The following is a 25,673-nucleotide window of genomic DNA, read 5'->3' as shown; positions in this document are numbered from 1 at the left end:
GTGCCAGACAGACTGGTCTAAACCCCGAACACACTCCACCTTGAAAATGCCTAGTGTATAGACAAAAATGCAAAAATAGACATGACGTATATAAAAATAATCATTGTGCTATGAGGTATGGCTCCGCTTTTAATCAGTGAGATCCCATTGCCAGTGATTTCACCAGGTATGGAGCTTGTAAGGGTACCGTCTCACAGTGGCACTTTGGTCGCTACGACGGCACGATCCGTGACGTTCCAGCGATATACTTACGATCTCGCTGTGTCTGACACGCTACTGCGATCAGGGACCCCGCTGAGAATCGTACGTCGTAGCAGATCGTTTGAAACTTTCTTTCCTTATCAAGTGTCCCGCTGTGGCGGCATGATCACATCGTGTAACAAAGGTGTGCACGATATTGTATACGATGTAATGGGTGGAGGAGCTTGATACGTAGGAGCGCCAAATTCTCCACCTCCTGTGTGCTGATTGGATGGTACAATACTGTGCGCTCATTCGACAGACGTGGTACTATTGTTCCCGGCTGATAAAACCGTGGCTCTCGAGCGCTGTATTCTTTTCTCTCTCGTGCTTGAACCAGAACTAAATTCCCTGGACTGCCCCATTTATGCTGGTAGCACCATACGACTTCAACATCGCAAATACGTCATGAAATTATCGCTCCCGCGCCGTGCATTACGAAGTGTGACCGCAGTCTACGACGCTGGATCGATAATAGAGCGACGCTGGAGCGTCACGGATCGTGTTGTCTTAGCGACCAAAGTGCCACTGTGAGACGGTACCCTAACTTATAAGGCACATTACTAATCCTGATTACTGCACTCAGTGTTCTGCTGGTGCAGTCACTGTGTACATACAGTTGTGCAGAAAAGTTTACATACCCTGGCAGAATTTTTGCTTTCTTGGCCTTTTGTCAGAGAATATGAATAACACCAAAACTTTTTCTCCACTCATGGTTAGTGGTTGGGTGAAGCCATTTATTGTCAAACTACTGTATTTTCTCTTTTTAAATCATAATGACAACCCAAAACATCCAAATGACCCTGATCAAAAGTTCACATACCCTGGAAACATTGGCCTCATAACATGCACAGAAGCTGACACAAATGGCTTTGAATGGCTACTAAAGGTAACATCCTCACCTGTGTCCTGTTTGCTTGTAATCAGTGTGTGTGCATAAAAGGTGAGTGAGTTTCTGGAATCCAGACAGACTCTTGCATCTTTCATCCAGCCACTGACGTTTCTGGATTGTGAGTCATGGGGAAAGCAAAAGAATTGTCAACGGATCTATGGGAAAAGGTAGTTGAACAGGAAAGGGATACAAAAAGATATCCAAGGAATTGCTAATGCCAGTCAGCAGTGTTTATACTGTGATTAACAAATGGAAAATCAGGGGCTCTGTAAAAACAAAACCACGGTCAGGTAGACCAACAAAAATGTCGTCCACAACTGCCAGGAAAATTGTTCGGGATGCAAAGGAAAACCCACAAATAACATCAGCTGAAATACTGGACTTTCTGAAAACTAGCAGTGTGGCTCTCTCAAGATGCACAATAAGGAGGCACTCAAAGAAAAATTGGCTGCATGGTCGAGTTGCCAGAAGAAAGCCATTACTGCGCAAATGCCACAAAGTATCTCACCTACAATACGCAAAATAGCTCAGAGACAAGCCTCAAAACTTCTGGAACAAGGTAATTTGGAGTGATGAGACCAAAATTGAACTTTTTGGCCACAACCATAAACATTACATTTGGAGAGAGGTCAACAAGGCCTACGATGAAAGGAACACCATTCCTACTGTAAAGCACGGAAGTGGATCGCTGATGTGTTGGGGAAGTGTGAGCTACAAAGGCACAGGAAACTTGGTCAAAGTTGAGGAAAGATGAAGGCAGCACGTTATCAGCAAATACTGGAGGCAAATTTGCAATAATCAGCCCAGAAGCTGCACATGGGATGTACTTGGACGTTCCAACATGACAACAATCCAAAACACAAGGCCAAGTCGACCCGTCATTGGCTACAGCACAACAAAGTGAAGGTTCTGGAGTGGCAATCTCAGTCTCCTGACCTCAATATCATTGAGCCACTCTGGGGAGATCTCAAGCGCACAGTTCATGCTAGACAGTCCAGGAATTTACAGGAACTGGAGGCTTTACAATCTGAGAAAATAAAGACACTCATCCACAACTACCACAAAAGACTTCAAGCTGTCATTGATGGTAGAGAAAACACAGCAGTTTGACAATAAATGGCTTCACCCAACCACTATCCATGAGTGGAGAAAAAGTTTTGGTGTTATTATTCATATTCTCTGAACAAAGGCCAAGAAAGCAAAAATTCTGCCGGGGTATGTATACTTTTGAGCACAACTGTACATGACATTACTTATCATTTACTGATCCTCAGTTAAATCCTGTATTATACCCCAGAGCTGCACTTGCTGTCCTGCTTGTGCAGTCACTGTGTACATACATTACATTACTTATCCTGTACTGATCCTGAGTTACATCCTGTATTATACTCCAGAGCTGCACTCACTATTCTGCAGGTGGAGTCACTGTGTACATACATTACGCTACTTATCCTGTACTGATCCTGAGTTACATCCTGTATTATACTCCAGAGCTGCGCTCACTAGTCTGCTGGTGGAGTCACTGTGTACATACATTACATTACTTATCCTGTACTGATCCTGAGTTACATCCTGTATTATACTCCAGAGCTGCACTCACTATTCTGCTGGTGGAGTCACTGTGTACATACATTACATTACTTATCCTGTACTGATCCTGAGTTACATCCTGTATTATACTCCAGAGCTGCACTCACTATTCTGCTGGTGGAGTCACTGTGTACATACATTACATTACTTATCCTGTTCTGATTCTGAGTTGCATCCTGTATTATACCCCAGGAGCTGCACTCACTATTCTGCTGGTGCAGTCACAGTGTACATACATTACATTACTGATCCTGTACTGATCCTGAGTTACATCCTGTATTATACTCCAGAGCTGCACTCACTATTCTGCTGGTGCAGTCACAGTGTACATACATTACATTACTGATCCTGTACTGATCCTGAGTTACATCCTGTATTATACTCCAGAGCTGCACTCACTATTCTGCAGGTGGAGTCACTGTGTACATACATTACGCTACTTATCCTGTACTGATCCTGAGTTACATCCTGTATTATACTCCAGAGCTGCGCTCACTAGTCTGCTGGTGGAGTCACTGTGTACATACATTACATTACTTATCCTGTACTGATCCTGAGTTACATCCTGTATTATACTCCAGAGCTGCACTCACTATTCTGCTGGTGGAGTCACTGTGTACATACATTACATTACTTATCCTGTACTGATCCTGAGTTACATCCTGTATTATACTCCAGAGCTGCACTCACTATTCTGCTGGTGGAGTCACTGTGTACATACATTACATTACTTATCCTGTTCTGATTCTGAGTTGCATCCTGTATTATACCCCAGGAGCTGCACTCACTATTCTGCTGGTGCAGTCACAGTGTACATACATTACATTACTGATCCTGTACTGATCCTGAGTTACATCCTGTATTATACTCCAGAGCTGCACTCACTATTCTGCTGGTGCAGTCACAGTGTACATACATTACATTACTGATCCTGTACTGATCCTGAGTTACATCCTGTATTATACTCCAGAGCTGCACTCACTATTCTGCTGGTGGAGTCACTGTGTACAAACATTACATTACTTATCCTGTACTGATCCTGAGTTACATCCTGTATTATACTCCAGAGCTGCACTCACTATTCTGCTGGTGGAGTCACTGTGTACATACATTACATTACTTATCCTGTACTGATCCTGAGTTACATCCTGTATTATACTCCAGAGCTGCACTCACTATTCTGCTGGTGGAGTCACTGTGTACATACATTACATTACTTATCATGTACTGATCCTGAGTTGCATCCTGTATTATACTCCAGAGCTGCACTCACTATTCTGCTGGTGGAGTCACTGTGTACATACATTACATTACTTATCCTGTACTGATCCTGAGTTACATCCTGTATTATACTCCAGAGCTGCGCTCACTAGTCTGCTGGTGGAGTCACTGTGTACATACATTACATTACTTATCCTGTACTGATCCTGAGTTACATCCTGTATTATACTCCAGAGCTGCACTCACTATTCTGCTGGTGGAGTCACTGTGTACATACATTACATTACTTATCCTGTACTGATCCTGAGTTACATCCTGTATTATACTCCAGAGCTGCACTCACTATTCTGCTGGTGGAGTCACTGTGTACATACATTACATTACTTATCCTGTTCTGATTCTGAGTTGCATCCTGTATTATACCCCAGGAGCTGCACTCACTATTCTGCTGGTGCAGTCACAGTGTACATACATTACATTACTGATCCTGTACTGATCCTGAGTTACATCCTGTATTATACTCCAGAGCTGCACTCACTATTCTGCTGGTGCAGTCACAGTGTACATACATTACATTACTGATCCTGTACTGATCCTGAGTTACATCCTGTATTATACTCCAGAGCTGCACTCACTATTCTGCAGGTGGAGTCACTGTGTACATACATTACGCTACTTATCCTGTACTGATCCTGAGTTACATCCTGTATTATACTCCAGAGCTGCGCTCACTAGTCTGCTGGTGGAGTCACTGTGTACATACATTACATTACTTATCCTGTACTGATCCTGAGTTACATCCTGTATTATACTCCAGAGCTGCACTCACTATTCTGCTGGTGGAGTCACTGTGTACATACATTACATTACTTATCCTGTACTGATCCTGAGTTACATCCTGTATTATACTCCAGAGCTGCGCTCACTATTCTGCTGGTGGAGTCACTGTGTACATACATTACATTACTTATCCTGTACTGATCCTGAGTTACATCCTGTATTATACTCCAGAGCTGCACTCACTATTCTGCTGGTGGAGTCACTGTGTACATACATTACATTACTTATCCTGTACTGATCCTGAGTTACATCCTGTATTATACTCCAGAGCTGCACTCACTATTCTGCTGGTGGAGTCACTGTGTACATACATTACATTACTTATCCTGTTCTGATTCTGAGTTGCATCCTGTATTATACCCCAGGAGCTGCACTCACTATTCTGCTGGTGCAGTCACAGTGTACATACATTACATTACTGATCCTGTACTGATCCTGAGTTACATCCTGTATTATACTCCAGAGCTGCACTCACTATTCTGCTGGTGCAGTCACAGTGTACATACATTACATTACTGATCCTGTACTGATCCTGAGTTACATCCTGTATTATACTCCAGAGCTGCACTCACTATTCTGCTGGTGGAGTCACTGTGTACATACATTACATTACTTATCCTGTACTGATCCTGAGTTACATCCTGTATTATACTCCAGAGCTGCACTCACTATTCTGCTGGTGGTGTCACTGTGTACATACATTACATTACTTATCCTGTACTGATCCTGAGTTACATCCTGTATTATACTCCAGAGCTGCACTCACTATTCTGCTGGTGGAGTCACTGTGTACATACATTACATTACTTATCATGTACTGATCCTGAGTTGCATCCTGTATTATACTCCAGAGCTGCACTCACTATTCTGCTGGTGGAGTCACTGTGTACATACATTACATTACTTATCCTGTACTGATCCTGAGTTACATCCTGTATTATACTCCTGAGCTGCACTCACTATTCTGCTGGTGGAGTCACTGTGTACATACATTACATTACTTATCCTGTTCTGATTCTGAGTTACATCCTGTATTATACCCCAGGAGCTGCACTCACTATTCTGCTGGTGCAGTCACAGTGTACATACATTACATTACTGATCCTGTACTGATCCTGAGTTACATCCTGTATTATACTCCAGAGCTGCACTCACTATTCTGCTGGTGCAGTCACAGTGTACATACATTACATTACTTATCCTGTACTGATCCTGAGTTACATCCTGTATTATACTCCAGAGCTGCACTCACTATTCTGCTGGTGGAGTCACTGTGTACATACATTACATTACTTATCCTGTTCTGATTCTGAGTTGCATCCTGTATTATACCCCAGGAGCTGCACTCACTATTCTGCTGGTGCAGTCACAGTGTACATACATTACATTACTGATCCTGTACTGATCCTGAGTTACATCCTGTATTATACTCCAGAGCTGCACTCACTATTCTGCTGGTGCAGTCACAGTGTACATACATTACATTACTGATCCTGTACTGATCCTGAGTTACATCCTGTATTATACTCCAGAGCTGCACTCACTATTCTGCTGGTGGAGTCACTGTGTACATACATTACATTACTTATCCTGTACTGATCCTGAGTTACATCCTGTATTATACTCCAGAGCTGCACTCACTATTCTGCTGGTGGAGTCACTGTGTACATACATTACATTACTTATCCTGTACTGATCCTGAGTTACATCCTGTATTATACTCCAGAGCTGCACTCACTATTCTGCTGGTGGAGTCACTGTGTACATACATTACATTACTTATCATGTACTGATCCTGAGTTGCATCCTGTATTATACTCCAGAGCTGCACTCACTATTCTGCTGGTGGAGTCACTGTGTACATACATTACATTACTTATCCTGTTCTGATTCTGAGTTACATCCTGTATTATACCCCAGGAGCTGCACTCACTATTCTGCTGGTGCAGTCACAGTGTACATTCATTACATTACTTATCCTGTACTGATCCTGAGTTACATCCTGTATTATACTCCAGAGCTGCACTCACTATTCTGCTGGTGCAGTCACAGTGTACATACATTACATTACTGATCCTGTACTGATCCTGAGTTACATCCTGTATTATACTCCAGAGCTGCACTCACTATTCTGCTGGTGGAGTCACTGTGTACATACATTACATTACTTATCCTGTACTGATCCTGAGTTACATCCTGTATTATACTCCAGAGCTGCACTCACTATTCTGCTGGTGGAGTCACTGTGTACATACATTACATTACTTATCCTGTACTGATCCTGAGTTACATCCTGTATTATACTCCAGAGCTGCACTCACTATTCTGCTGGTGGAGTCACTGTGTACATACATTACATTACTTATCATGTACTGATCCTGAGTTGCATCCTGTATTATACTCCAGAGCTGCACTCACTATTCTGCTGGTGGAGTCACTGTGTACATACATTACATTACTTATCCTGTTCTGATTCTGAGTTACATCCTGTATTATACCCCAGGAGCTGCACTCACTATTCTGCTGGTGCAGTCACAGTGTACATACATTACATTACTGATCCTGTACTGATCCTGAGTTACATCCTGTATTATACTCCAGAGCTGCACTCACTATTCTGCTGGTGCAGTCACAGTGTACATACATTACATTACTTATCCTGTACTGATCCTGAGTTACATCCTGTATTATTCTCCAGAGCTGCACTCACTATTCTGCTGGTGCAGTCACTGTGTGCATACATACATCACTTATCCTGTACTGGAGTTACCTCCTGTATTTTACCTCACCATTCTCTTTGATATTGGAAACTGTCAGCAAGCTTTATATCCCTGAGTCCTCATGATACCTGGGTAACAGTGGCATGGTTTCCTACATCGGATAAGTTTATAGTGTCTGGTGACACTTCTCAGAATACAGTTCATCATTGTGAACAGTGCAGACACTGAACAAGCAGCGGTTGCAGAGAGATTTCAGCTTTTCTTCTGCAGCGCTGTGATTGGATTTTCCTGTTCTAGATGTAGGTATGACTCCTCTACTTAATGAATCATGTCTTGTCTCCTCTGCACTTAGCACAGAGTGTCCACATTTACCTTGAGTATGAAGCCTTGGCTCTGTATATATTGTGACCTCCTTACAATACTCTCCGCTCTTCTGTATTCATACCAGCCATCCCTGGCCTTTTGTGAGCTGCATTCCTGATGTTATCGGACCTTATATACTGTGATACCGGCCTGCCGGGTCCTTATCTCATCCAATTTCTTTTGAGATGTTTTTTTCCTAAATTGACAACAGAGGCGCGTTCAGCCCCATCATTAGAGGTGAGGATTTAGGATGTTCTCCGTTGTATGCGAAATCTTCCAGTCTCTCAATCAGTGCAGGGAGGGAAACCAAAACTAAATCTAAAACTCCTCTCTTTCTCCTTTGGCCTATAGCATTTTTGTTTTGTTTTTGGAGGGGATCACACAATATCAGGTCTGACTGATATGACTGACTGACTGTAATGGGTATCTCTGAGGTGTAACTAGGATTGCTGTCACCTGGGGCAGTGGCTCCATTCTGACCAATGCACATCTGCAAAGCTTCCCTTATCATTGATGATGGCCAGCACCCATGGAACATGCCCACCAGCAATGTAATGCCCCTATTCAGCCCCGGCATAAGTGGTGCCAGGGTTAGTTTATAGCTGTATAGCTTCCTCCCCTACTAGCATTAGCCGACTGTGAATATTTTTCTGATAATTCTCTACGGTCAACGTTATTGTACCCTAATCCAAGTGTAGAGCCCCTCACCCTCCCTGCTGCCTAATAACTGAAGGGCCATTGACAGTTTAGTTCAGCGATGACTCTCATCTGTGTCATGAACAGCTATAATATCCATCACATCCATTACACAAGAGTGGATCTGTTTTGGCCCAAAGCAGCGATTTAATTTTTTTCATTCTTGTAAAACTTAAGCAGCCAAACGTTGATGTTGATTTTACAAGAAGATAAGCAGCTGCCAAACAAATCTGGCACTGCCTATTCACGGTAACAATGGATTCGACAGGCAAAAAAAGGGATAATTACAATATTTTGATGGTAGGAACTCTGGGTGCCGGGGATTAAAATGGTTAAATTGAAATGTATCCAGGGAGGTGGGGATGTGATGGCCGGGTCCTTATTGCTCAATACTTCAGGGCCATAGCGAGCGCATTATACTGAGATCTGCAGCTGCATGTAACGCATAATCTGCCTCTAACGTTACAGGACATTCGCTTCTGCCTTTCACAGAATTATCTTTATCCTCCTGGAGCTCGTTCTAGGTCACAGGCAACACATGTGAGACGAGATCTTCTAAGGGTTAATGGCCCAGCTTTTCCAGGCCCCTGTAAACACTTATAAGTCGTCGTTTCCCATGTTTGTGCAGTGTTATACACAATTGCTATTCAAGATTGTAATACAGGAGCTGACACGCTTCGACTGTCTTTGCCAGGAAAGGATGTCAGTAAAAGAAACTATTTCATATTTGATTTTCCCAGCGCTTCAGAAAAGGCCTACCAATGACATCCCACATGTACTCGATGGGAGATAAGTCCGGAGACTCTGCAGGCCATGGTTGCACGTTTTCGACCACGCAGACCGATCACAGTAGTACAGACCTTGGGACACTTTGGAGATATGGCTGTACCACTGGTTCCACAACCAAATCAATATAATATTTTAGGTGTACCTACACCATAATACTGGGAGTAGGACCCATCTGATGTTCCTGTGTGAAGGCCTCTTCATGGGGTTGCCGACATGGACTCTCCAGACCAATCTCCGAAAATCATTACATCCAAGAAAAAATGCAAGACTTATCGCTGAAATGGATAGCCCTCCATTCAAGCTTCCAGTCGCCTTCTGGAGATCATGTGGACAATGCCATGAAGAGGCTTTTGAGGGGACATCACATCTGTTCTACTCCCAGGATTATGGTGCACGGTGACATAAAATGTGATAGCTGGACCTCTCTAGTCTTCATTCAAGGTATACTAGCAGCTCAATGTTACATTGAAATGGGGAAAATAGTGGTTCGACCATTTCGTAAATGTGTCTCAGGAGCTGGTTTTCAACATGACAGCACCACACTGCATTTTCCTTGTACTTCTGTGAGCAGCCTACATGGCCTAAACATACTACAAAGGCCTGCAGCGTCTCCGGACTTGTCTCCGAATGCGCACATCTGTGACGTCATTAAGTGGCAATTGCAAAGGGAGCTGCCAGCAGCAGATCTTGATGATTTGCCCAAGTGCATTCGGTGTAGCAGAGAATTCTTCAATCATTGAAATGTTATGAACATTTTATTTCCATTATTTCATCACTTGCATATCAGTAAAATGTCTATCCATCCTATGGTTTCCATAACTCCACAACTTTGACTTCTTCTTGTTATGATTTCAATGTTAAAGAGTGTATTTTCCATTCAGGGTTGGTGGAACCTTGCATGACAACTTTTAAAGACACCGTTTTGGCTGCAGTTTGTAGTTGTCACCTGATCCTTACCCATGTCATAATGCACACAGAGCAGTGTGAGGGGAGCCAGTAGAGAAGCCTGTGAAGTTTCTGTAGCTACGCTGTACTCTGTGCCGCCATACAGTGCCACGATATTAGGCTGAGACCATATCTACACTATATTATCCTGGCAGTGGTTTGACACTTTAGGCGTAAGTATGCACAGCATGGAATGCTGACTGTGCAGTCAAACGTGTGCTGTATTACTACTCCTGATTACGTAAAGCTGTAATACTGCCACGTGCTTCTAGCTAAAATGGACACATGGCTGAATATTATTAGAAAGATATAAAAAAAAGAAAATGTATCAGCTGACTACTTCACGGTAAAAATAGCATCATGTTGGGTGCGGTGCACGGGCAAAGGTGTGGGCCGGTTCCCAGGATGTGAATAAGGTAAAGTGGATCATTCCAGCATCCGCCAATATATTAGAAGACAACTAGGGGTTCAGTGACTTTAATGTCTAGTTTTTGTTTTAAAAAGCAATTTGCTGAGGTTTTTAACTAAATGATGTATTTTACAAGTGTGGTGACTAGGAGGGTGAGCCTGGCATCTGTCTGATGTATGACCACAGCAATGCCGAGCAGAAAACATATTGAAATACCCTCTGGTGGCAATTACTTGACTATGGAAATGTAGATTTAATGACTAATTAGAGCAGAAATGCTACAAGCACTGTATGTAATCCCCAGTGCTTCAGAAAGTGAGGCTGAACGGGGAATATCAATATGGCTAAGCCATAATCTGCGCAGCGAATGACTGGCCATGCTGCATCCTGTCAGTAACCTCCAAACCTGACCGAGGCGGACTTCTGATAGCCCACCCTCGCAGTTATCAGCAGTGCCAAACAATCCTAGGGTGGTTAGAAGGGAGAGGTGAAATGGGGCTAAAGGGAGTGTGCAAAATTTGGATATCATGGTTAGTTCCTAAAAATAAAGAAACCTGCCACACCTGTCCACAGGTTGTATCTGGTATTGCAGCTTTCTTGATTGCTACTGTGCCAGACAAGGCCTTTGGACAAGAGTGGCTTTGCCATGTTTTTGTTTGTACAATATGTGTATGTGGAATATAACTATACCGTATATAATATATACATTTCTGTATAATTAGGCAAGGCAGATATACAGTACAGACCAAAAGTTTGGACACACCTCATTTAAAGATTTTTCTGTATTTTCATGACTATGAAAATTGTACATTCACACTGAAGGCATCAAAACTATGAATTAACACACTATATATATATATATATATATATATATATATATATATATATACACACACACACACACACACACACACACACACACACACACACACACCTATATATAATGTGTATATGTACAGGTGCTTCTCACAAAATTAGAATATCAAAAAGTTCATTTATTTCAGTTATTCAATACAAAAAGTGAAACTCGTATATTATATAGAATCATTTGAAGCAGAGTGATTTATTTCAAGTGTTATGGCTTACAGCCAATGAAAACCCAAAAGTCATTATCTCAGTAAAATGGAATACTTTATAACACCAGCTTGAAAAATTATTTTAAAATCTGAAATGTATGTTCAGTAAATGCGCTCAATACTTGGTCGGGGCTCCTTTTGCATCAATTACTGCATCAGTGCGATGTGGCATGGAGGCGATCAGCCTGTGGCACTGCTGAGGTGTTATGGAAGCCCAGGTTGCTTTAATAGCAGCCTTCAGCTCGTCTGCATTGTTGGGTCTGGTGTCTCATCTTCCTCTTGACAATACCCCATAGATTCTCTTTAGGGTTAAGGTCAGGCGAGTTTGCTGGTCAATCAAGCACAGTGACACTGTTATTAAACCAGGTATTGGTGCATATGGCAGTGTAGACAGGTGCCAAGTCCTGCTGGAGAATGAAATTTCTATCCAAAAAGCTTGTCGCCAGAAGGAAGCATGAAGTGCTCTAAAATTTCCTGGTAGACGGCTGTGCTGACTTTGGTCTTGATAAAACACAGTGGACCTACACCAGCTGATGATATGGCACCCAAAACCATCACTGATTGTGGAAACTTCACACTACACCTCAAGCAGCTTGGATTATGTCTCTCCACTCTTCCTCCAGACTCTGGGACCTTAATTTCCAAATGAAATGCAAAATTTACTTTCATCTGAAAACAACACTTTGGACCACTGACAACAGACCAGTTCTTTTTCTCCTTGGCCCAGGTAAGACGCTTCCTGCGAGATCTATTGGTCATGAGTGGCTTGACACAAGGAATGCGACACTTGTAGCCCATGCCCTGGATACATCGGTGTGTGGTGGCTCTTGAAGCAATGACTCCAGCAGCAGTCCACTCCTTGTGAATCTCCTCACATTTTTGAATGGCCTTTTCTTAACAATCCTTTCAAGGCTGTGGTTATCCCAGTTGCTTGTGCACCTTTTATCTACCAAACTTTTTCCCTCCACTCAACTTTCCATTAATATGCTTGGATACAGCACTCTGTGAACAGCCAGCTTCTTTAGCAATGACCTGTTGTGGCTTACCCTCCTTGTGGAGTGAAGCAATGACTCCAGCAGCAGTCCACTCCTTGTGAATCTCCCCCACATTTTTGAATGGCCTTTTCTTATCAATTCTTTCAAGGCTGTGGTTATCCCGGTTGCTTGTGCACCTTTTTCTGTCACACTTTTTCCTTCCACTCAACTTTCCATTAGTATGCTTGGATACAGCATTCTGTGAACAGCCTGCTTCTTTAGCAATGACCTTTTGTGGCTTAACAATTGAAATAGATCACTCTGTAATGGCTCTATATAATATGAGATTCACTCTTTGTATTGAAGAACTGAAATAAATAAAATTTTTGATATTCTATCTTTGAGAGGCTCCTTTTGTGTGTGTTAACTTTTTCCAAAACACTTCAATACAGTTTTCAAGATCTTTACTTGCTGTCAGTAAATAGAAACGAGAGTGATCACACTGTTACAGGTTTATACAATGCAGATCATTCTCTTCCATTGTTTCCTTTCGTTCTTGACAACTTTTGCCAATCACTGATACATTGTAACTGACTGCTTTATGAGGACTGAAGTAACACTTTCAGACTGAGTAGTCTTGGTTTTGCAGTTATTCTATGCTCCAATAGTACAGCCAACAGGTGTTAGATATTTACTTGCAATACCATCCACCCTTTTCCTACAAGAACTTTCTGTACATTATGGCCTCGGGTATCGATCTTGATACTTCATTAGATTCAGTAGCTGGCCGGCTCCTGTTATTCATCAGTAACACAATGTGCTGAAGTCTAGCATGGTTGCTCATTAGAGCCGTAGAATAAAGTTGTGCCCCTTATCCAATACAAGTCCTGTAGTCATCCCTGTCTGCCAAGCTATGAAAACTTTTGTTTAACTTTTTTACTTTTGTACCCAGGAAAGCTAGGTGAGAACGTTATGGCCAGAGGGCTCACCATATTTCCCAGACTCTTACCTCAAACCTATTTATTATTTATTTCTATAGCACCATTAATTCCATGGTGCTGTACATGAGAAAGGGTTATATACAAGTAACAGATATCACTTACTGTAAGCAAACTAACAATGACAGACTGATACAGAGAGGCGAGGATCCTGCCCTTGCGGGCTTACATTCTACAGGATTATGGGGAAGGAGACAGTAGGTTGGGGGGTTGCAGGAGCTCCGGTGTTGGTGAGGCGGTAGCTCCAGTAGTAGTGTACACTCCTTTGTTGTTTCAGTAAATTTTTCGTACCCCCTCCCAAAAAAACCTAAGTGAATGGCCACCACCTTGTTTCAGGGCCAGCATTCTGTGCATATATAAAATAATCTTTCTTGGAAAAATAAGGTTCCTGAAACAGAGCTCCATAACTCCTGCTGTTTAATTGACAAAATTCTCTCTGCCTGCAGCCACCACTAGAGGGAGCTTACAGTATACAGTGTCATTATTGAGATCAGTGTGCTTCCTCTAGTGGTGACTGCAGGTTGTAAAAATGTAGGATTGAAACTTCTTTTTTGTTTTCATGTTAATAAAACCTAATTATTACTTAAATGGCTTACAGTCTTACATGATTTTTTTCAAGATCTCTTTTCTTAGTAAATTGAAAGAATTTTGTGTGTGGTCAGTGGCCTTACACCTGTACGCAGATAGTCTTGTAGTCAGTAGATACAGTTGTATCCAGTGTAGACAATGCTCTGTGACCGCACAGCCTGAAACATTGCTGCAAAGCAATGTGCAGAGCTTTTTGTGCATTTGCTGCTGAAGTCAATGCCAAAAGGTATATTCCCATTTTCATAGTTTGCTAATGTCTGATAGTACTTTTACAGTTTGACAATTATTAAAATTTGCAGCTACTGTTGATATATTAATTTAATTTTTGTTTGTTTACAGCTGGTTGCTTAGGAGACCGACCACCACTGCGATCTAGCTTACAAGCACTGCGCTGAAGCTGGACGGCATTAGGAGGTAATGGTGCGCTCCAGCTACTTTGCCCAATTTCAAAACCGTGCTTACAAGCTCTGTAGAAAAGTGCTTGTACTGCTCTAGCTGTAGTGGTCGGTCTCCAGGGTAACAAGCTGTAAACAAAACGGAGGGAGAGTATTAAAGGGGCTGTCCAGGCAAAACCGATAAGTCTGCAGTCACTCTGTGTGACTGCAAACTTATGAATCCCCCAAGAGCACGCACTGTGCACTACGGGAATCCGCCTGATTCAGACCTGGGACCGGTATACATACTGCCAGCCAGTGACGCGGACGATAGTGAGCGTGGCTACGCTGCATACAAGTGTATGGAGAGCGAGGTCGCGCCCACTGGCCGGGGGTATGTATAACTCAGAGTAACTGCAGACTTATTGGTTTGGACTGGACATTCCCTTTAATATCTAAAGCATGGGTGCATATTTTAATTAACAATAAATTGCGTAGTTGTTTGTATTTACAAGAGCTATTTCACAATATTTATGAAGATGGCAATAACCCTTTAACTCAGCATACTGGATAACATTGTAGAAAACCCTCAGCTCCGAATAGACAAAGTTACATATAAACCTAGATGGCTGTAACAGTGGGCAGACATAACGTTGTCAGCAGTTTCTGCTTTCAGGGTCACTGTCGGGCTTGGTATATATGATTTCTTGTATGCACTTTCTGCTTGGATGCAGTGACTATGCTGCTGTTTACTTCCCTCCATAGTGTCTTACTTGGCAGAGACTGTCATGTTTACCCCGACGGTGCACAAGGCTCCCACATGTCCCATCTATAAATGGAAACCTTACCCTGCCTAGTCCTGCCCCACCGGGACCTACTATACATGCGAGTCTCGTTAGTGCTAGTTATTGCTGAGTTATGTGGCTGACCCCCATGCGGGAGGGGGAAGACCGGTACAGCTTCCCTGCGGCGGGTTTACTGAGTAACAACCTCAGTAGGAGCTCTAATTGCGGTATGGTAGTTGTCACCCAGCTTTCCCAGGACCAGATATACACTCTGTAAGAAGACTCATTATCTCCATGCGCAACTGTTCACATTGGACCATAAGTTACGTCCTACAGGAGTGCTGAATCGTGGCCGCTGGATAAGCCCACTTTGTGTTGTGTGTGGCCGCCTCTGATCTGCATCTTGTGTAATCTTCACATCAGATGAATGGGGTCGGGGTGAAGGGTTTGCCATGAATGCCAGTGACGTTGTAGAATTGCCTCAATGTCATGGACGCTTGTAGCAAGAGCACTGGCTTAGGCCCACAAATACACGGGGGGGGGGGGAGGCTCAGCATTTAATATGTAAAATGAGTCATTCTTTATAAAAGGGATCTTCATCTTACACAGGGGATCTCCATGGATAAGATCCTGTCTCACTGCATTTGTCAGTCAGGGAAAGCTGGGTGACCGTTCTGATGGTCGGCATGTTGATAGTCATTCAGCTTTCCTTGACTTACCAATAGCTTTTCCGCCTAGTGAAGCCGATTTTTAAATTCGGTTTTCCTGTAAATGTGGTTGTCAATCAATATGGATACCATTAAAGAGAGTTGGTCAGGAATCAATGGTGCTATATAAATAAATATTAATAATAATAATAATTACCAAACCTGTGCATAAAAGTTTTATTTAATTTGTAAATCGGGGCTGCTCATGGCTACCCATGGCGCGCCCAAGGGCCCTGTGCACTATTAGCTTGATTGATGGTGCTTGCTTGCACCCTGGCACTACTGGAGCTCAGCGGCGCACAGTGTCAGTGCGCATGCGTTCTTCTCCCTCACTCCTGACCTAACTGAAGCGAGTGGCCCCTACAGTCAGGAGCGATGAAGGGTTGTGCACTCGCACTGACACACGCCGGGCTCCAGGAGTGCCCGCTACAAGCAAGCACTATCAAGAATAGGGGCAGTGCGCCTCATGCTAATGGTGAACAGGGCCATTGGGTTTGCTAAGGGAGCACTGAGGATCCCCAATTTACATACTCTGTGTGCAGAATTATTAGGCAAGTTGTATTTTGATCAGATTATACTTTTTATACCTGTTGTCCTGCTCCAAGCTGTTCAACTACCAAATAAGTAAATCAGGTGATGTGCATCTCTGTAATGAGGAGGGGTGTTGTCTAAGGCTAGTTTCACACTAGTGTTTTGAGGAGCTGCGGAGGGCTGCGAACTTCCTCCGTGAAGCCCCGGCCTCGGCCGTACCTCCGCCGCTAGCTTCGCCTGCTTCTGCATGCGGCCTACATACCTATCTTTAACATTAGGTACGCAGGTCGTGCAGCTGTATGCGGATGCTTCCGCATGCGTCGTTTTGACGATGCGGAGAAAAAAAATTACTACAAGTTGCGTTCTACGCTGGTCGCCGCATTGTCAAAACGAAAAAGTGCGGCCGAGGGCGGGGCTTCACGGAGGAAATCCGCAGCCCTCCGCTGCTCCTCAAAACGCTAGTGTGAAACAAGCCTAATAACATCAAAAACACTATATAAGGTGTGCTTAATTATTAGGCAACTTCCTCTCCTTTGGCAAAATGGGTCAGAAGAGATTTGACGGGCTCTGAAAAGTCCAAAATTGTGAGATGTCTTGCAGAGGGATGCAGCAGTCTTGAAATTGCCAAACGTTTGAAGCGTGATCATTGAACAATCAAGCATTTCATGGCAAATGGCCAAAAAAAGGCTCAAAATAACTGCCCATGAATTGAGGAAAATCAGGCGTGAAGCTGCCAAGATGCCATTTGCCACCAGTTTTGCCATATTTCAGAGCTGCAACGTTACTGGAGTAACAAAAAGCACAAGGTGTGCGATACTCAGGGACATGGCCAAGGTAAGGAAGGCTGAAAAACGACTACCTTTGAACAACAAGAAACATAAAATAAAAGTCAAGACTGGGCCAAGAAATATCTTAAGACTGACTTTTCAAAGGTTTTATGGACTGATGAAATGAGTGACTCTTGATGGGCCAGAGACTAGATCAGTAAAGGGCAGAGAGAGCTCCACTCCGACTCAGACGCCAGCAAGGTGGAGGTGGGGTATTGGTATGGGCTGGTATCATCAAAGATGAACTTGTGGGACCTTTTCGGGTTGAGGATGGAGTGAAGCTCAACTCCCAGACCTACTGCCAGTTTCTGGAAGACAACTTCTTCAAGCAGTGGTACAGGAAGAAGTCGGTATCGTTCAAGAAAAACATGATTTTCATGCAGGACAATGCTCCATCACATGCCTCCAACTACTCCACAGCGTGGCTGGCCAGTAAAGGTCTCAAAGAAGAAAAATTAATGACATGACCCCGTTGTTCACCTGATCTGAACCCCATAGAGAACCTGTGGTCCCGCATAAAATGTGAGGTCTACAGGGAGGGAAAACAGTACACCTCTCGGAACAGTGTCTGGAGGCTGTGGTGGCTGCTGCACGCAATGTTGATCGTAAACAGATCAAGCAACTGACAGAATCTATGGATGGAAGGCTGTTGAGTGTCATCATAAAGAAAGGTGGCTATATTGGTCACTAATTTTTGGGGGTTTTGTTTTTGCATGTCAAATGTTTACTTCTAAATTTTGTGCAGTTTTATTGGTTTACCTGGTGAATATTAAGTTGCCCAATATTCTGCACAGTAATAGTACCTGCTCAAACAGATATCCTCCTAAGATAGCCAAATCTAAAAAAAAAACACTCCAACTTCCAAAAATATTAAGCTTTGATATTTATGAGTCTTTTGGGTTGATTGAGAACATAGTTGCTGATCAATAATAAAAATAATCCTCCAAATTACAACTTGCCTAATAATTCTGCACACAGTGTATTAAATACTTTTATTTTTCTTGATTGCAAAAGCAGTAAAATCCACAGTACATGCCATGTTTCTGTAGAAGCTAAGTCCCCAATATGACTGCACTAGGAGATTGAGGTTTTGGGGGTGACAGACTGCCTTGAATGTTCTTAAAGGGGCTGTCTGCACATGTTTCTATTTGGGTAATATGAGATTTGTAGCCTTTTACCATCACTACTTTGTGGCCCCAGTGGTCCGGAGACTGACGAGGCCTCAGTATTGCGTTCACTCCAATTTTTCCCACCACAATGATGCTCCTGTGCCACCCGCTGAGGTAAACCTGTCAGGCCTGTGTCCACTTCACACGCTCACGTCCCAAAGGTCGGACCGCCCGGGGATCATACAGTGGTGAAGTATCTTAGTGACAGGCCATCTTCTGAGACGACTTATGGCTTAAAAGGCTGACAACCTACTGTGGAAGGTATAATTTTGGTAGTCACCCAGCCTGCCCAGGGTCACATGGAAATTCATTCTTTTTTTCAACTAACTTTATAGAAAAGGACGAGCCGAAGGTTTCTGTGCGGTGATTTACCTCGCTTGTCTGCTGGAAAACTCCTCGGGCAGCGTTTGTGTAAACAGCCGCCGAGGCGCGTGACATAACCGCCAACCGGATCACGTCTGCTACATCTACTCTTGCCAGCCACAAAGATCTCTATTCTTTGTACATCTCGGCCCGGGGGAAATCTGCTTCTATTTTTCTGTTTTGGTTAAGATGTATTTTGGAGTTGTCACTTGCCCCCTCCCCCCACCATCTCCTCCCTGGGGAAATTAAAATGGCTGCCCCATTATAATGGCACAGGTTGTCATGGATACCATTGCTCGCAAACTGCAGTGAGATATAAACTTTTACAAAAATAAAGTAACATTTTATGTTAAAAAAAAACGAAAGATGGTGAAGAAGATGAATCTTAATGCAATTGCCTTCAGGGGATTTTTTACATAGCGCTCGCTGGTTGACATATCGCACCGGGCGGCCAGTCCAGCGTTCAACACTTTGTTCTAGATAAAGGTTCCAGATTAGCAATGACTGAGAGGACAGAACTCTCTTAAAGGGACATGCTTAAATATTTAAAGGAATTCTGTATTTTTTGCTATTGTCTAATGTGTTCCTATTTGGAGCCAGGAATTATTGGGTCATTAATTAGGTGTAAAACCAACATCTGAGCTTTACTGACCCACCTTGTGTCTAGCACCGTGTCTCCGGCATTGCCCTGGTGTCTGTAGTTTTGGCGCTGCAGTCAATCATGGAGATGGGCGAATCTCGTGCTGTCAATATCGGTGATTTGTTGCAGCCCTTAACATGTTACCACTGCAGCCAATCTATAGAGAACCAGACCGCGGCAGTGACGCAGCACATGACCTGCAAAGGGTAACAAAATCTCAGTTTTTTTTTGTTTTTATGGGGAAAAGGCTTGGTGAAAGAGGATAAACCCTTTAAGCTCCCTCCAAGGACTCCCCTAAAATTGACCAGAAATGCCACTTTTATTCAAATGTGAATAAACGTCATGTTTTTGTGGTCCGGTTTGCTGCACAGTGCCATTGAATCCAGGAATGTTTGACTATATGCCTTAAAGGGGTTGTACAGGATTACCACAAAAAGGACTGTTTTCTCCCCTAAACAGTGCCACACCTTTGTCCACAGGCTGTGTACAGTATTGCAGCCCACCTCCATTCACTTCAATGGAGTCTTGCTGGAAAACGCAACTGCCTGACAGGTATGGCGCTGATTTTGGCAGAAACATCCATGCTTTAATAGAGGATGGGACAGACTGATGAGGCCATGTCTCTCCAGGTTCCCATTGCCGCCGTTTGAGCTGTCTATATCTGACGTAGCACTTTGTTATGAACTTCGGGTACACCTCATCCTCTTTCTTTTCCAGTTGCAGTGGGTGTGAGGTGGGAGTTCTCCCAGACGTCGCCCCCTACAGGAGGATTGAGCCAGGAAGAAGATGCAGTAACCGTCTGGATAGCTTGTACCGCAGCAGAGAAGCATGAACAGCGAGGAGGAGTTTTTCGATGCTGTCACAGGTAAATAGAGGGCACGTCTGAGATCACAAATTGGTGTGAGAGGTGAAGAAGCTGAGCGGCATTGACCCGCACATCACGATGCAGAGGATTTACTGGAAACTAGCGTAGAATTCCTCCTGGGACATGGTGCAGTTTGATTTTGGGCTAATAAGACGTGTCCCAGGGACTGTCTTACAGGTACTTAAACGTAGCGATTTCTGATGGCCGATCCCGTTGAATATATCAGGACGCATCTTCAGTCTGGTTACTGGGGCTAGGCCTTCGATTGGGCAGGGCTGAAGGTTACTTATTTGTGCCCAATGTAAGTGGCAACACACCGGAACGCCACTTATGCCCTGATCACTGAAGTAACAGGCACGATGGTGCAGAGGAGAGACGCAGATGACTGTACACTTGTTTACTTTTTGCTCTTACCTAACCCATAATTGATTGTGGTATGGTGTTTTTACAGCGGCTCCTTCTGGTGGAGCTTCAGAGGACGATTGCAGTGCCAGGCATAAAGAGCCAGTGTTCAAGCCTTGGCCATCGGAAACTTACAAAGATAATGTTATTTGCCACATATGTTCTCACCGTTTATTTAATCCCACCTCAGTTCCATCTATACATTTCCTCCTCTTATTATAGGAAGTTGGGTCAAATAATCTCCAGTCTGACAACCAGTCCAGTACATTGACTAATGTGTGTACAGGAAGTCAGTCTGTGACTTCCTGTGATCAATCGGATGACATCATCTATCAAATCCCTTATGGCAGCTCTGACTCCTCTTCACCAAGCTCCCATACCCTCCCTATTCCTCTGTAGGTTTCTCCAGCAGCTAAATAGATAGTTGAAGAGCTATGGAACTTAATAGAAAGACTTGCTTTCCATAGCAACCAATCATGCGACAGGTCTCATTTTGTATCCTGCTCTTGACAAATGAAAGCTGCTCTGTGATTGGTTACTTTTTGTGTTTGCCCAGATTTATAAAACTGTTTTCTGCTTTAACCCCTTAGAGACATAATGATCCGTCCATGTGAGCTGGGCCAATTTGACCATGGACATATCATTACGTCATCGCGATCGCCCACGCTCACGGGGGGTGTGCGGGCAATTGCCGCCAGGTGTCAGATGATTCTGACAGCTGACACTAGGTGCGACCGCTCCCGGCACTTTAACCCCCCGAAATATTGCTATCGAACAAGATCACAGCATTCCGGAAGCCAACAGAGGGCTGACAGCTCCTCTGCCTTTGGATCGGAGACACCGCGGCGTGACGTGGGGTCCCGATCGTTACCATGGTTGACCCAATGTCGTCATGATGACATCCGGGTCACCAGGGCAAGGAAACTTGTTGGTCATGTGCAGTGCATGATCAGCAAGTCTCTCTTGTCAGTGCAGCACTGAAAGTTTCTATAGCATGCAGATACTGATTCATCTGCATGCTACAGAAGTGATCAGCCTGCAAAAAATTATTGTCCCATAGTGGGACAAAGTAAAAGTTAGAAAAAAGTAAAAAAAAAAATTTAATTACTTTAAAAATATTTTTTTAAATATAAGCTAATAAAACAATCAAATATGTATTCTATCACTAAATAAATATTTGAATGAAAAAAATATAAAAAATATTTGGTATCGCCACATCCACAACGACCCGACCTATAAAACTGTCCCACTAGTTATGCCCTTTAGTGAACACCATAAAAAAAGAAACAACAAGGCAGAAAACAATGCTTTATCATCATACCGGCGAACAAAAAGTGGAATAATATGCGATCAAAAAGACAGATATACATAAAGATGGTACCGCTGAAAACGTCATCTTGTCCCTCAAAAAACAAGCCCCCATACAGCTTCATGAGCGGAAAAATAAAATTCTAGCCCTCAGAATAAAGTGATGCAACAATGATTTTTTCTATAAAATAGTTTTTATTGTATAAAAGCTCCAAAACATAAAAAAAGATATAAATGAGGTATCCCTGTAATAGTACTGACCCGAAGAATAAAACTGTCTTATCAATTTTAATACATGTGGAATGGCATAACCCTCACCCCCACACACAAAAAAAAAGAAATTCATGAATTGCTGGTTTTTATTCATTCTGCCTCCTAAAAAGTGGAATAAAAAGCGATCAAAAAATGTCATGTGCCTGAAAATTTTACCGAAAAAAAAGTCAACTCGTCCTGCAAAAAGCGAGACTTCACATAACTCTGTGGGCTAAAATATGGAAAAATTATAGCTCTCAAAATATGGTGATGCAAAAACTGTTTTTTGCAATAAAAGCCGTCTTTTAGGCTGTGTGCACACGTTGCTGATTTTTCGCGTTTTTTTTTGCGATAAAAACGCTATAAAACAGCAAAAAAAAGCATACAAAAGCATCCCATCATTTAGAATGAATTCCACATGTTTTGTGCACATGATGCGTTTTTTTCTGCGAAAAAAACCGCATCGCAGTAAAAAACGCAGCATGTTCATTAATTTTGCGTTTTTTTTGCGGATTTCCCACTATAAAATGCATTGGATAATGTCCGGAAAAAACTGCATCAAAAACGCGCAAAAAACGCATGCAGATTTCTTGCAGAAAATTTCAGGTTTTTCTCAGGAATTTTCTGCAAGAAATCATGAACGTGTGCACATAGCCTTAGTGTGTGACAGCAGCCAAACATAAAAACCTAATGTAACACCTCTTTCACACATTCTGATATTTCTGGTATAGGAGATGTCAGTGTCCGTGTTTGTAATACGTGTGGCAACCGTGTGCCACATCAGTACCACAAGAACGGGCCCCAGGGAAGAAGCGTTACAGTAAGTGCTGTTCCTGGGAGCTGAATACAGCTCTCATCATTCTCCCCTGCTGCCGGCAAATGGCGTGAACAGGGTAGAATGATGAGAGTTATATTTAAGTGATAAAAGAGACAGCAGGTGGCGGCTGATGGGACTATTGCTCACACCAGCCTACCCCTGCTGCTGATAATAACAGTGACAGCAGGAGCGGCTGATGGGAGTATTCATCAGCCTGCGCAATAAATGAATGAAAAAAACGGCATGGGTTCCTATGTATCTTCTACAACCAGCCAGGCAAAACTGACAGTTGGGGGCTGAAACCCTCAGCTGTCAGCTTCAGCAAAATTGGTTATCAAGAATAGAGGGGTCCCCATACTGTTTTTTTTTTTTAAATTAGTTAAATAAATAATTTAAAAACCGGCGTGGGGTCACTGCCCATTTTTGACAACCAGCCTTTCTAAAGCTCACAGCTGGGGACTGGTATTCTTAGGCTGGAAAGGGGCCATGGATATTGACCCACCCCCCCCCCCCAGCCTAAAAATAGTAGCCCGCTGTTGCCCAGAAAAGGCGCTTCTAACAGGCTCTCCATGCATGTGTCATGACTGTGACATAGCTGCGACACATGCAGCCCTGGCGCTGATCGGCCGGCGCGATCTAGGAAGCAGTGTTTCCGCTGCAGCTTATTCTGCAAGCGCTATAGCTTGCCGAATAAGAGGGAACCCGAGCAAATTTACTCATCTCTAATCTTAAGCCTCCTGGTTTATGAGTACTATTCCAAATTTACAGAGACATTTAGACAGGTAGAGCCACCTGAAACAAGGGGGGGCAGATTTTCCTTTCAGTGTCTATGGAAAGCTACATCATGTGTGATCCACTGTGGTACAGTAATGGCTTCCATTTGAGAATGACACTCGGCATGTCCTAAAATATTGAGTTATAGTCTTGGGGTCACTGTTCATAGCTGGCAGTCCTTGACAGGGCACTTCTTGTGTAGTATTGTTTGGGATAATAAGTGCCCCTCCCAAAGAATGGTGCTCACCGTGTCTACTTCTGTGGAGGCACAACAACCTACGTGTTTTTCTTGGAAGAGATCCTTTGACTGCATCAACCATTGACGATTGCAATATTGATCATCTGGAACCTTGTTGGAACGAGAAATGTGGGTAAAACCCACCAGAAAACTCCCAGGATGTTGCACTTTTCCAATACACAAATGTCTAATCCGATACATTGCTTCAGTCCTATATTTGCTTAACAAATAACGCGTTGTGTTTGTACCTCTTCTTTAGATCATGTATGACCAACTATTTATGCCCAACTTTTAAGGCTCAAAAAAGGCCAAAAGGTGATGCGCAGACTTACAAACAATATCAGCACAATATTAAAAATGTCTGATCCCCATTGGTGCTTTGTTTGCAGTATTCCTTATGTTGTGTAGAGAAAACCTCACAAACGACCGGATACTATCATCGGCATCACTACCAGGCTTTTCAGAATTGGCCAGTGCCGCCTTGGTTAGCGGTAGGTGGAACCTTACACCATTGGCAGGCTTCTGTATTCAGCGTCAGTACCGCCCTTGGCTCCATATTAGCTTTATATAGGGGGCACAGTACTACATAGTCATGCACAGAGTTCACCACAAATGCCCATGCGCCCGGGCATCTCGGATACACTGAATGTTTTGTCCCTTGTGGATGTGAACATGTGATGTAGTTTATCTTATGGAGTTAAGAAATATTCTATGGTGCAATATGAGCCTGTCGGGAGGTTTTCTCTACACAACAACAGAAATAATGCAAGTGAAGAACCAAAGCAGGCCAGGCATTTTTACTTAGATTAAAGGGAATCTGTCAGCAGGATTTTATCCTCCAAAATGTCACACAGTCAGTGAGCTGTCTGTAAAGCCGGAGAAGGCGGCACTGGGCAAGGAATAGAGCTGGAGAGATGGGCTTTTGGGAAATGTTTTAGTGCCATCAAGAGTGCTTCCGTGTCTGACGATTTCTCAGTATCTGAAAAACGGCTTGGCTACCTAACAGTGTGTGCGGACTTGTCTTTGGAAAAAGTCATACAGAACATGCACATATAAACAGTTTAGGGGGGGACGAACTGACAGAATATCTTTTCATTATTCTAATACAGTTAAAAAATGTATTCACCCCACAATATAAATTCAGTTTATCATCATTTGTAGGCTTTGTGCTGTTCGTTTATTGCAAGTCAATGAGAACAATTTAAATATCTAAAAACTAATAGAACGAGTGGTTTCTCCAAATTAAACACAAAAGTCCACCGAATTCTCCAGTCTCAGAA

At 43.1% G+C, this 25,673-nt stretch overlaps 1 protein-coding gene across 3 annotated transcripts in view; it reads left to right on the top strand.

Moving 5' to 3' along the window:
* Nucleotides 1-25,673, top strand: part of OSBPL2 (oxysterol binding protein like 2) — a 116,528-nt gene that overhangs the window by 56,199 nt on the left and 34,656 nt on the right. For all 3 annotated transcript variants that reach the window (XM_069751189.1, XM_069751187.1, XM_069751188.1), the window contains one exon: nucleotides 20,455-20,602. In XM_069751189.1, coding sequence (XP_069607290.1) covers nucleotides 20,566-20,602 — 37 coding nt within the window. In that variant the 5' untranslated portion in view covers nucleotides 20,455-20,565. The remainder of the gene's footprint in view (nucleotides 1-20,454; nucleotides 20,603-25,673) is intronic.

The sequence above is a fragment of the Ranitomeya imitator genome, chromosome 2 (assembly GCF_032444005.1).
Source record: "Ranitomeya imitator isolate aRanImi1 chromosome 2, aRanImi1.pri, whole genome shotgun sequence".
Classification (NCBI taxonomy): domain Eukaryota; kingdom Metazoa; phylum Chordata; class Amphibia; order Anura; family Dendrobatidae; genus Ranitomeya; species Ranitomeya imitator.
The sequence above is the reverse complement of the archived record's forward strand: the minus strand, read 5'-3'. Positions and strand labels throughout refer to the sequence as shown.